Source organism: Gastrolobium bilobum, unplaced genomic scaffold (assembly GCF_033153095.1).
Source record: "Gastrolobium bilobum isolate Gb01-03AN ecotype WA unplaced genomic scaffold, APGP_CSIRO_Gbil_v1 utg2393, whole genome shotgun sequence".
In the NCBI taxonomy this organism is placed as follows: Eukaryota; Viridiplantae; Streptophyta; class Magnoliopsida; order Fabales; family Fabaceae; genus Gastrolobium; species Gastrolobium bilobum.
This window is the reverse complement of record NW_026895746.1, coordinates 105637-118924: the sequence shown is the minus strand read 5'-3', so window position 1 is coordinate 118924 and position 13288 is coordinate 105637. Positions and strand designations below refer to the sequence as shown.

Sequence of the window (13288 nt, the reverse complement as noted above, 5' to 3'; positions counted from 1 at the left end):
TATTTGCAGCAGTCTCTTCCTGCAGAGCATTAAGAACTGCAGTAATAGGATCTGGTGCTGCTAGACGACCTGCACCTCGAGTTCCACGGCGACCTCGTGCCCTACTCATGATATCTGTACATGTAACACAAAGGAATGAGCTTATCAGACCCACACTGAGGAATCACATATACATTAATCATAAACAGTTCACAGATAGCTATGCAACACAAAATACAGTTATGCATTATCAGAGTTCCCTAACAAAACTGCTCTGATACCATAAAATGTAACATCCCGTTGTACACCGGTATTGTTAACATTAATTATGATATTAAGCGCAGTTACAATCACAGCAATTCATTTATAAAATTACGAATAAACTTTTTCCGTTATTACGCGAGTATTTAAAACAATAAAAAGCGTAATAATTAAAAGTTGTGACCGTAACTGTAGACTCTTTGCGGAATACTTATTTAAACTACTCTTCTAACTTATTTTACTTATTAAAAGTCACTAAGGGATTCCCATAAACTCACTTAGCTAATTTCTCAATTTTACGTTTTCTACCTATCCGAACATGGTTCGGTAATTATTTTTGTGCGGACTCACCGCAAAAACCAGACCTTCCTTTCTAGCTATCTTTTTTTCTTACTTAATTACCTTTCTAGGAAGATATCGCACGCTTTATTTGGAGCTCGTTTGCTGATTATCGTCGTTTGAAGTTGGACAAGCAAAACTGCCAACCAACCTCAAAATAGCTCTAAACATCCCTCACTCCATGAATTAGTGCAGAAAATACTCTCATCCAATTGCTCTCAAAGTCTTACACCACAAACTAGACACCTCAACCTTCAATCTGATATATCATACGCTTAATTCCACTGAGAAACGAAGTAGGAATAAAATTCCCAAAAACTGCCAGAAACACCCCCTGCATAGGAGCGTTCTGGACAGTCCATGTTCACAGACTTCTACAGGGCTTCGTGCAACCCAGAATATTCTCAGATTTTGACACAATGTTGGGGACATATCAAGCTTCAAAATGGCGTATGGAACGTCCCTATCGAACCTCTGTGGAGGGAGATATGCTCTCTCGAAGTTCACCTAAATTCTGCCAATTCTACAGAAAATTTGCCAGAGTTTCCTTTATTTTTCCTAAAATTCCCAAATTTGCAATTGTTTCTAACACCTCAAATGTACCTAATAACCAATGGGTGGCACACAAAAGGACCAACAATGCCTTGGGACACTTACAACCCAACACAGTTTATAGTTATTACACAATACATATTATATGGCTCACTTTACAATTCCTCAACTTATTTCAAACACCAAAGTCCATTTACATGCAATTTCTCAACATAAGCATATAATCATAATCCTAAAATAGGCCTAAAGCCCTTCGATCATATTACATCAATATCCATGTATACTTACAACATCTCATACAAATATTACAACTTACAAATATTACAAATTTAACTTACAAATTGAAACATAAGCTTAAATGACATAAACTACTAGACTTAGGCAAAACGACATGAACAAATATGACTATGAAACTCGTCCTACATACATATGAGATGTTCATGCCCTAATTCTAGCCTAGGCCAAGTGGCCATCAAAATAAAAAAAAAGGTGCTAATCCTCCAATGACTCAACCTACGGGCTTCTTGCCCGCCGCTCCGGTGCCACTGCTACCTCCTGAAATAAAGCCCCAAAAACAGGGTGAGATATACAAATATATCTCAGTAACCCAGAGGTTCTGGAGAAAACTCTGCCTAATGTCTCACTTCGATGCATATAAATAATATAAAACAACATCTTGAAAAACGGGATAAAGCAAGGAATTTAGAGAAACTGGGGAATATTAGGATATAAAATACGACGAAGCTGGAGTGGTAGCTACCAATACCAAGCAACGTCCTCGGTATATATAAGCCTATGGGTATCATCCAAGGTGTGTTCCTAGAACATCCAACCAAGGTACCCCTTCCATCAATATACACCCGAGACATTCCTAGTGTGCTCCTATTCGGATCACACACCACGACCGTAGGTCAACTGGAACTCCCTCTGGGAGACCTATCTAGTGGAAGTTCGCAACGCCCGAGGGCTACAGTGTCTACTGGCCAGAGACTCGGTACATAAGTACCCTCATAAATACTACAAGCATGCTAATGTTATTCTACACTACTCATATACATTTTCTACCATCATCCTCAACGGGTATGGTAGAACACACAAGGGGAACAAGCCCCTGTACCAAGAGGTTACCTCGATATGTTCCTCCACTTAGCTCCACAGCAGCTTATTTTCCAAACTTGTTACTCAACAGAATGCCTACACAGAGGACATTCCCAATTACTCAAAACTCATACGAATACATGCAATTTACAACTATACAAGCATGATTCAACCACTTACCTCAATCCCACTTGGTCTAAGACCAAGGGCAATCCACCGACTCACGGTTCGGGGTTCAAATCGACGTACGACAACCTACAACGACCATATACGGATCGTCAGAATACGGTAAACCATCAATTTCACAAAACGTCAAATTTTCTTATCCCACTAGCTAAGATCAATCTAATATATACCAAAATACTTTAATACATATCGAAAATCCAACAAAACAACCACTACCTATTTAACCAAGACAGGTCCAGGACCAGGGATTCACACATTTCATCAATCTTCTACCAACTCACTCATGACTTAACCACTTAGATCACTTAATATACACTTCATAATATCATCTAAATATATAGAAACCAAAGTCCACTTAATTATACATCATACAGCCGAAATGGCCTATTTCAAGGTTCATGATTTTCTTTCAAAGTATAACCATGTTTTTATGACTTGAACCATCAATAATCTTCCAACAACTTTTAATTTCATTTAGACATATGCACAACACTTAGAAACCACTTTAGAGACCACATGGCCGATGCACTCTTTGCATTTTAGGTCAATCCATAATTTGTTTAACTTCAATCCAAAGGATTCATGAAAACAACAATCACTGAAGACTTGAATATCGTCAATACAACACCAAGTCACAACATATTTAAATGACAAAAATGCATCTAAAGCCAGCCCCTAACATGCTTGACCTAACTTTGAAATTTAAGAAATAAATCATTAAATGATAGGTTTAGTACCTTGTATGACTTCTAGAGGAATAATGGATCATTTCCCATCAATTAAAAACTCAAAACAACCCACTCATGGTCATGGACAGCAGCTAAGTCGCAAGGAAAGGAAGGAAGAATCAGCCTCATCGCATCCCTTTCTAGGTGAATAGAGACTAGGTTATATTCCTAAGGTCAAGGGCTTTGATTTTCATGAAGATAACTTAAGTGTTTCATGGACCAAAACTAGATTAAATGAGCTTGACAATTCTTCACATGGAGTTTCCTTTTCCTCTGTTTTAAGTGGCTGGTCGAGGGAGGTGAAAAGAAATGGACCGACTTGGATTTTTTGTTAAACAACAAGGATCTTATTTTATCCTTTCCTTTTGGTCCCACCACCGTGTTACTTCATTTCATTGGAAAAGAAATGGATCGACTTGGATTACAAGAATTAGGGGACTTTACATTATTTTATTCTTTTTGATTCTACAACCTTGCTACCTAGACTCTAATGGTTATAAAATTGCTTCTCCACCTAATAAAATATTAAGTAGTGTGAGTTTTGTCCACACCATCACCGACTTGGAAAACCACCAAGGTATACTGTTTAGTTTATGATTTCCTCTACATAATTTATTGTATACCTTTTTTATTTAATTGTTTTTTTTTCTTTAACTTTTCAACACCTTTTTACTTAATTCACATTTATCAATTCCTAGCTATCTTCATCAATTAATTTAGAGATAAGGCAATGTTGCAGCAAGCACTAAAATAGCCAACCAAGTAAAATTAATTGGTAACAAGGTTAACAACAATTTGTCAATTTACCGTTTTACGTATTTTGACCCCTTTAATCCTCATTTAATGTATTAATATATATTTTAGAAATGGGAGGTGTTATAAAGTCACCATACAAAAATGCATTGTTGACATCTAATTGTTCAAGCACCCAATTTCTAGCTGCTGCAATGGAAATGAGTGTTCTGATAGTGGTCATCTTTACAACTGGACTGAATGTGTCGAAATAGTCCACTCCTTCTAATTGAGTGTATCCCTTGGCAACCAACCGTGCCTTACATCGTTCAACTATTCCACCCGCCTTATATTTTACCTTGTACACCCATTTACAACCAACCGTATGTTTACCAGGTGGAAGGCTTACAAGTTTCCATGTATAATTCATATCTAATGCAGACAATTCGGCTTCCATAGCATCTTGCCAACATTTGAGTTTTGAGGCTTCAGTGTAGGATTTTGGCTCAGTAATGGTAGAAACGTTAGAGAAAAAACGTGTATAAGAAGGTAAACATATATCATATGACAGAAAATTAGACAGAGGATAACAGATACCTGAAGGAGATTGGGTAGCTGATACAACATGGTTGCAATGATAGTCCAAAGGGTAATTTGGATGTCTCTTTGTCCTGGAAGATCGACGAAGGGGAGTAGAAGCAGCATTGTTATCAACAATAATTGGTGGTTGTCTATCAGGAATAGGCTCAAGTTGTGGTGTATGATTAAAAGCAAAGAAATCATCAAACGCAGTAGGTGATGAACAAGGGAGAATGGGATAAGTCTGACCAGTTACAGAAGGTGATTTTGCAAAGGGAAAAATCATTTAATAGAAAATGACATTACGGGATAAAAATAATTTTTGAGAATACAATTCAAGGAGAAGGTAACCTTTTGTTCCTTCCTGATATCCAAGGAAGACACATTTTTGAGCTCTTGCTGCAAACTTAGTTCGATGTGAATGCAGTGTGGATGCATAGGACAAACATCCAAAAGACTTTAGATCTATAAGGGAAGGTGGTTTACAATGTAAGATTTCATATGGGGTTTTGTGTGTCAGAGGAGTACAAAGTCGATTTATGAAGTGGACAAAATGTGCTATAGTATAACACCAATATGATTTTGGGACATTTGATTGAAAAGATAAGGCTCTAGCAACATTCATGATATGTTGGTGTTTCCTTTCCATTATGCCATTTTGTTCTGGGGTTTCAACACAAGTGGTGTGGTGAAGGATTCCTTTGGTTTTAAAAAATTCATGCATGAGGAACTCAGCACCATTATCACTTCTGTTGCATTTTACATGTGTTTCAAATTATTTTTCATGAAAGATAATGAAATGTTGTATGGCAGGTCGAGCTTCTGATTTGTGTTTAAGAAAAATGACCCATGTATATCGAGAATGATCATCAACAATGGATAGGAAATATCTATGGCTATGTACAGAAACTTGTGGTGTAGGACCCCAAATATCCATATGCAACAGTTCAAAACACTTACTCGAATTTGTATTGCTTATAGGAAATGGCAATTTGTGTTGCCTAGCAGAATGACATACATCACATGGTGATACATTTTTAGAAGGGATAAAAGGGAATTTGAGAGACATCTATTTCAAAGTTGTGGAAGAGATATGGCCTAATCTAATATGCCAAAGCAAATGATCATCAGTATTACAAGAAATGGAATTCCATGCTACATCATTGAAAGTATGACTCTTTTATGCATTTGTGGAGGAAGGATCGACCAAGACAAATAAGCTTCCATGTTGTTCAGTTATACTAATCCTCTTCTTGGTATGAATCTGTTTGATGATACATGAGGAATTAGAAAAAATAAGATAACAGTGTAATGTAGAAAGTAATTTTGTAACTGAAACTAAGTTGACACAAAACTCAGGAACATATAAGACATCATGTAGTATAAGATCAGCAGAAAAATAAACATTTCCTGCATAAGATGAAATGACCTTGGAACCATTTGGTAAATTGATAGAAACAAGATGAATTTTATGAAATGAAACAAGATTTGAAAAGGAGGATGTTATGTGATCAGTTGCACCAGTATCAAGGATCCAATGCAACTGATTACCTGAACCAGAGTTGTTGGTGGTTGCATTTAATGTTGAAGTAGACACAAGGTTGACATGGCTGTTAGGTTCTGTGGTCAATGTGGAATTTGGTGAAGGACTCGAATGAGTAGAAATATTGGCAGAATCCTTGAAGCATTGCATAGTCTGCATAATATCATGAACTATTTGGAAGACAAGGTCGCATTCTGCATATCAGTGCTCTTATCCTCATTTTCTGTCATCACAACACAATTTGCCATTTTTCTTTTGTACCGTGGGGGAAAATTGTGCTTGAAGAAGCATGTCTCTATAGTGTGGTTGCTCATCTTACAATGAGTATAGAACCTTGATTCACGTATTTGTCCTCTACCTCCATTGTAACTTGATCGACCTCTGCCTCTGCCTTGAAAGGAGTTTCTTCTGTTTTCATCTGATTGACTCAAAAAGACCTTTGAAACATCACCAGTCAAAATATTGAGATGAAACTATCGTTCTTGCTGAACTAGCATGGAGAAAACTTTATTAACATCAGGCATAGGGTTTATTAACATAATTTGAGATCTTACATGAGCATATTGCTCATTCAAAACTTTCAAGAACCTTATTGTGTGATCTTGATCTCTGCGCACCCGGATTTCAGTGAGTGCAGGGCAGTTGCAGGCCATAGGACACTGGCAAGTAGGCAGTGGTCTCAAGTTTTCCAATTCATCACATAATCCTTTCAACTGTGTGAAATAATCAGCTACATTTCGATCTCCTTGTCTCAGCTTGTATATATCTTTTTGTAAGTCTGAGATCTTGAAAATGTCTGCTTGTGAAAAACGTTGCTTCAGATCCTTCCAAGCATCTTCTGCTTTGTCAATCCATAAAATCGATTGTAGAATCGATGGAGAAATATAGTGGTGAATCCAAGCCAATATTGTGGTGTTGCATCGTTGCCATCTAGCATAAGTTGGATCCATTATAGGAGGTGATTGCAGGCTTCCATCAACAAAGCCAATTTTATTCTTGGATAGTAGAGCCATTGACATAGCTCGTGACCACACATGGTAGTTTCTTCCATCAAGCAAGGTTGATACTAACACCTGAGATGGATTTTCACTTGGGTGTAGGTAGTATGGATGAGAAGGATTTGAGATAAAATCAAAGGCTAAGCTCTGATTCGCCATTGATGAAGTAGAAAGAAAAATCGAAAGCTAATCGAAAACAAATGGCGAATCAGAGCTTCTTGAGAAGCTCTGATACCATCTTATCAGAGAAGGTTTTACTAAAATGCATATTATTGAATCTTGTGAACTGAAGATTTGTTAGTTCACTTATATAGTACATGGTGAAGAACAAAACTGAAAAAGACTATACAGAAAGCTTTATACTAATTACAACTACACTGTAAACAGAAACGTAACTAACTCCATGAAACTAGGGACCAATGGAATCAATACACGTGGACGTAGAAGTAATACACGTTAGCTACTACATACTACAACTACGTGATCTCAGTCTGTGAAGAAGCTTTATTCTGAGTTATATGAGTTGACACTCGGCGGGAAGAACAAGAACGCTGGTACAGATGAAAGGGATCCTTCTGGGTAAAATTGTAACAGGATAATTTTTTATGTGCTTTCAGCTTCTCCTTCTCTCAAAAGCTACAATTTTTAGCTTTTCAAAAAAGCCATATTTTGGCTTCGTGCCTGGCTTCTGCTTTTAGCAATAGCTCACATCCAAATGTACAAAAACTTTTAAAAGCACTTTTTTTAAAAAATAGCTGATTCTAAAGGAAAAGAAGTCAATCCAAACAAGCACTATTGTGTTTGATAAATTTTTACGCAATTAAACACACTTTGTTGTTCGTTAAAATTAATTTAACCTGTTTACCAAAAAAAAAATTAATTTAACCTTGTGTATCAAAAATAATTTAATTTTACCTATAATCAAGGAAAGAAGCTTTTCTTAAGCTACTTTTTAACATTACAATGATTTTTTACGCAAATCAATTCCGCATTATAGAATTATTAATTGATATGATCCATAGATTCTTCAAGTGCAATAGATGAGTTATATGTTGATTTATGATTTCATAGCATAAAGGTTGTTCAAATGGTTGTCAAATATTAAGCACATGCATTAGATGAAGGATTTAACATTTTAAATTCACCGTTTAGTAGAGGTTTTTGGTATAGATACCCAAAAAAAAAATTAGGATTGAACTTACCATGTTTGGTAACAGAGTTAAAAAAATTTAAGTAGGAAAATCAGTTGCCTCAGCCTTGGCGATTTCTTTGCAAAATATCATGTTTATCACTGTTTCAGAAAATCACTTGCATGGTGGTATTTTGTGTTTACCCAGTCAAGGAAAAATGAGTGCCAATCTGTAGACGAAAAAACCACTTGCAAGATTTCATGACCCTCGTTTATCACTTTTAGGTTACAGTTATTTTTTTATTCATATTCAAAAGTTAAAAAGGTTAGTTTCGTAATTTTTATCCATTATTCCATCAATATTTTACCTTCAACCAAACATAATCTCAGAAAAATTAACTCAATTTTCTCAGTAATATTTCGACCTACCAAACAATTTTTTTTAAACTTTTCTGCTGAACTCAATTTTTCACCATTTCCCCAGTAATTGTATTTTTCTGGTAAAATAAATTTTTTCCTCTACCAAGCCCCACGGAGAAGACTAGAATCATTATGATTTTGGTCTTTGGAGCTTTAGAAAATTTAAAAAAATTGACATACATCTTAAAAAATTTATTCATAGGAGTTTTTTTTTTTTTTCCTTTCTTGATTCATTATTAAAAAGGCTCTTTTTATATTTGACAAACTTCTGTTTTTTTATAAAAAAAAAAAAAGCTAAAAATAATACCTACCAAGTACACATTTCAAATCGGAACAAATCTTACTACCACTCTCTCTTCTTGGATTGGATTAGGATTTTAAAAGATTTTTTGTGAGATAAAAATTCTTATAGATTTTAAAAGACTATTTAGAATTGGAGGAACTTTAAAGGATTTTTTAAAAGACTTTTTCTACAATCAAGATTCCATAAGATTGGATTTTAAATGGTTTTAATAGAATTTATAAGATTTGAAAGGATAATATGGATTTATAAGATTTTAAAAAATCATATGAATTTTTAACAAACATTCAAAATTATAAGAGTCAATAAAAAAAGGAATGCAATGATATTAATAAAAAAAAGTAAAACATAATATAATTTTCTCAATCACTAAAACATAATATAATTTTTAACAAACATTCAAAATTATTGAGCAACAACTCCACATATCTAAAGGTATACTAGGGCAAAAAAATTAATTTAATGCTTTTTAATAAAATAATTACGCATTTATTACAGTTTTGGGAATAATTACAGATCTATTGCACAATGTGACGCCCCTCTTGGGGTCACATGTGACGCCCCTCTTGGGTGTCACATGTGAACCCCTATTGAGGCGTCTCACCCTAAAGGGAGACGCCCCAATGGGGCGTCACTCATCAGGTGTTGACACGTGTCATTTTTTTTCCAAAAAAAAAATTAATTTAATCATAAAACTTTTGAAAGCCATAACTTTTGACTCGGGTATTCAAATCCTGCCTCAAAGACATATAAAACATAAATTATAACCTCCAAGGGTAGCTCAGTTGGCAGCTGAGCTCCCAAGGGATTGCTTGGTGCAAGGATCAAACCCTGCCTCAAGCAGTTTCTTAGAAAATCTTTGGGGGTCAGAGGATAAGCTAAAAATCTTCGGTTGGGGGATTAGTCTCGTCCTTTCTCCGGTTGCGAAGCTTAGTGTACCCACTGTTATAATGAGGGGCTAGCCCAATCAGGCCGTACCCCGAGGGCATGGTGCCCGGAGAAGGTTGAATGGGGATACCTTCTGGCAATGTACCAAAAAAAAAAAAACATAAATTATCACCAAGCATGTGGGTAGGGATTATCCCAGTATATCTCGAATTTGAATATTGAGCTGCAACTGTGTTAAAAACTTGATAGAAATTTTTTTGTTGCGTCTGTAATTATGCCCGACTTGGTTTAATTAGGGGTGTGTAAAGTAACCAAAAAATTGAACCGAACCATGAACCAAACTGAACTGCGCTTAAAATAATCGATTTTCAAAAACCAGTTCATGAACCGAATCAGTTTTAAATAACCAATTTATGAACCGAACCGGTTTTTAGAACCAGTTTAAGAACCGAACCGTTTCCGAACCGAACCGTTTTCGAACCAAACCAAATTGATTCTTATAACTTTATTTTTTAAAATTTTAATTTTTTTTCTTTTCAAAATAGGGTCGACCCGAACTGATTCCGATTCTGAACCGAATCGAATCGTTTCTAACCGAACCGAACCATTTAAACCAATTCGGTTCGGTTTTTCAAAAAATTCGGTTCAGTTCGACCCATGCACATCTCTAGGTCTAACCAGTAGAATAGAATAAAAAAATATTAATATCGTCCATCTAATGATATACTTCGCTAATCCATAAAAATTAAGTAAGCAAGAGAATTTAGGGTGTTGCACAAGAGAGTAGCATGCAATCAAACTTAATCTCAATCCTCATAGCATTATTTAAGCAACTTCCCCCCCAATAGGTAAACCATTGGAACATACAATCAGTTACAAATTCAGGAATAAACACGTCCCATTGAACCCATAACCCAAAAATTAATCTCAATAATTCAGACACTGGAACAACTCCGAAACATAAACCTGCGCAAACAAAATCAGCATCTCTAACTTTATTTTAGTTCATCTTTATTTTTTCTATTTTGCTAGTAAACATTTTATCATCTATTTTTTATTCTATTTTGGTAGAGTTCAATTCCATGTTAAATGGAACTTCAAAGAAATATAAAACATACATCAATAAATATGAAAGCTTTAGTTTGCCACATAACTTCTGTGTCGAAGAATCTCAACGCCTAAGGAATCAACTGGACCCGGAACTGCCACATGAGGCTTTCCAATTTTCACACGAACAGCACAAACCTTGTGTTGCTTGGTTAGAGTAATGTTTGCAATTTGTTCAGCCACTGACTCCAAGAGATTGTGAGGTGACCCTTCAAGAACTTTTTTAACTATACTGCATTCACCAATACGAATTCATATATGTTAATCAGATTATATAATTTACCAAATTACTTACAGAAAACACAAGGATGTGATGAAAGCTTAAGTTTTTATCTCATGAATCAAACCCATGAATTATTTTTATATTACATTTTTAATACATTTTCCTTGAACTTGAAAGATAAATAATATACAGGCACATTCAACCGATGTTAAAAATTTCAACAATAGAATAAGAATAATAAGGATTGAACTCTGAGTCGTTTAATTATAGTGTAAAGAACCGATCCAACCCAAAAATTCAAGTTGTTGAATGAGATTATATTAATGGTTTTATATATCTCTAATACGCTCCATCACACAAAAGCTCACTGGGTTTGAAAGATAGATAATGCATAGACTCATCTATCTGTGCAAAAAAATTCTACAAAAATTAATTAATTATTAATTAAATGAGATGGTGAGGATCAAACATGTGACAGTGAAGCTTTGAAACCTAAAGAACTAATTCAATCTAAAAACTTAAATTGTTGGGTAAAGCTACATTAACAATTTTATATATCTTTAAGATATAGAAACTATAATACCATATTATTAACAAACATCCCAAAATATTAATATAGTAGATGAAGACACGTAAACAATTTTTATAATATATATATATATGATAAATTTATATTATATTTTTAACATATAATAACAAGTACTTATGCATTTGTGCAAGAGAAAAATGTGAATTATTTCAAAGCATATAAAGTTGTATCATTTTAAGAGAGAGAAAAAGATAGATCATGAGAAAAAAAAGTGGATAAAAAAAAAATAAAAATGTGTATCTCATCTCTTTATGAAAGTAAAATGATATAAGTTATGTTATTTGAATGACAAATATTTTTTCGTTTGTTTAAAACCATATTAATGATTAATGTTGCAGACTTACTTGTATATTTCTACGTAACAAGCTGTATCTGACAAGTTATCAGATTTACCAGCTACACTGAGATTCATCCAGGCATCTAAATCTACCAAAAATTTCTGACCCAGCTTCCGTTCTTCTGGCATTGTACCATGGAAACCATAGAACATCAATCCCTTCAGTATGAGTTTGTCTCCCCTCACCAATGCACCATGTTCACCTTCCATTTTTGCTGTTATCAATGTGAAGTGGCAGTCAGTAATACTATATGTGGTGGCTTGCAAATAACAAAACAATTAAAAGTATTCACCAATCTTAAATTCCTAACCATGTTGAATTCAATCATTTTTTATGTAGCACAAGGGTTTATCTATTTTCTGACATTTTTTAAGTTCTTATTTTTTTTAATTTATAATTATTTTTTGAATTTTTATTTATTTTACTTGTTTTTATTAAAAAAAATATTATCATCTTTTTCAATGTTTTCAATTTTAATTTTTTAACTAGTAATAAAAGTATATTAATTCTTAATAAATTAAAAAAGATACACATTTTATTATGAAATATACATTATTAAAATGCTTTAAAAATGTTATTCTATATATTACATATTTATAAAAAAGAATTTCTTTCAATCTTAATATAACAAGTTTTAATAATAAAAATATCTGAATAAATATTTATCGTGAGTTACTTTTTTGATATTTGTAAAATATATGCAACTTTAAATCCTACAGTATAATAAGTCTCCTCCTCATCACCTTAATTTCCCCCTTGTATTATTGTATATATGGTTTTCCGTAGGCTTCTCCATGGTGGGTCTCTTGAATAAAGAAATTTATTTTAAATAATATTATAATTCTACTTAATTTGTGCTTGTTTCGTCAAGATATTTTTTATTTTATATATAGTAATAATATTAGCATAAGATGTATTAATATTTTTATAAATATGAAATAACATAATAAATAAATATTTTGGTTACTATATAACATCTTCAACAATAATTTAACAAGATATAATTAAGATGAGTTGAAAATTATTTTGTTAAATAAAAAATTAAAGAGTAAAGGTTACAAACATTTTATGTTGTAAAAAAATTTAATGAACATGTTAAAATAAATATAATGATATTTTTATTTAAATTATACATATAAATTTAAAATTTGGGGAGGGATCTTCTGACTCTAACGTAAGATGGACGATATTAATATTGTTTTTAGTGAGAGCTAACAATAAAAATTAAGTAAGCAAGAGAAGATGGACGGAAATTTAAATTATATGTAAATATTGTTCCAAGGACTTTGTTTTTCTTT

General features: G+C 33.6%; 1 protein-coding gene across 1 annotated transcript; it reads right to left on the bottom strand.

Annotated features, from left to right (window-relative positions):
• Positions 1-10870: 10870 nt before the first annotated feature.
• Positions 10871-12199, bottom strand: LOC133295604 (dihydroneopterin aldolase 1-like). The gene is made up of 2 exons (XM_061494443.1): positions 11997-12199; positions 10871-11072 (listed from the first exon to the last, which is right to left on the bottom strand). Exons 1-2 carry the CDS (start codon positions 12197-12199, stop codon positions 10871-10873), a joined length of 405 nt encoding a protein of 134 aa, XP_061350427.1.
• Positions 12200-13288: the final 1089 nt, after the last annotated feature.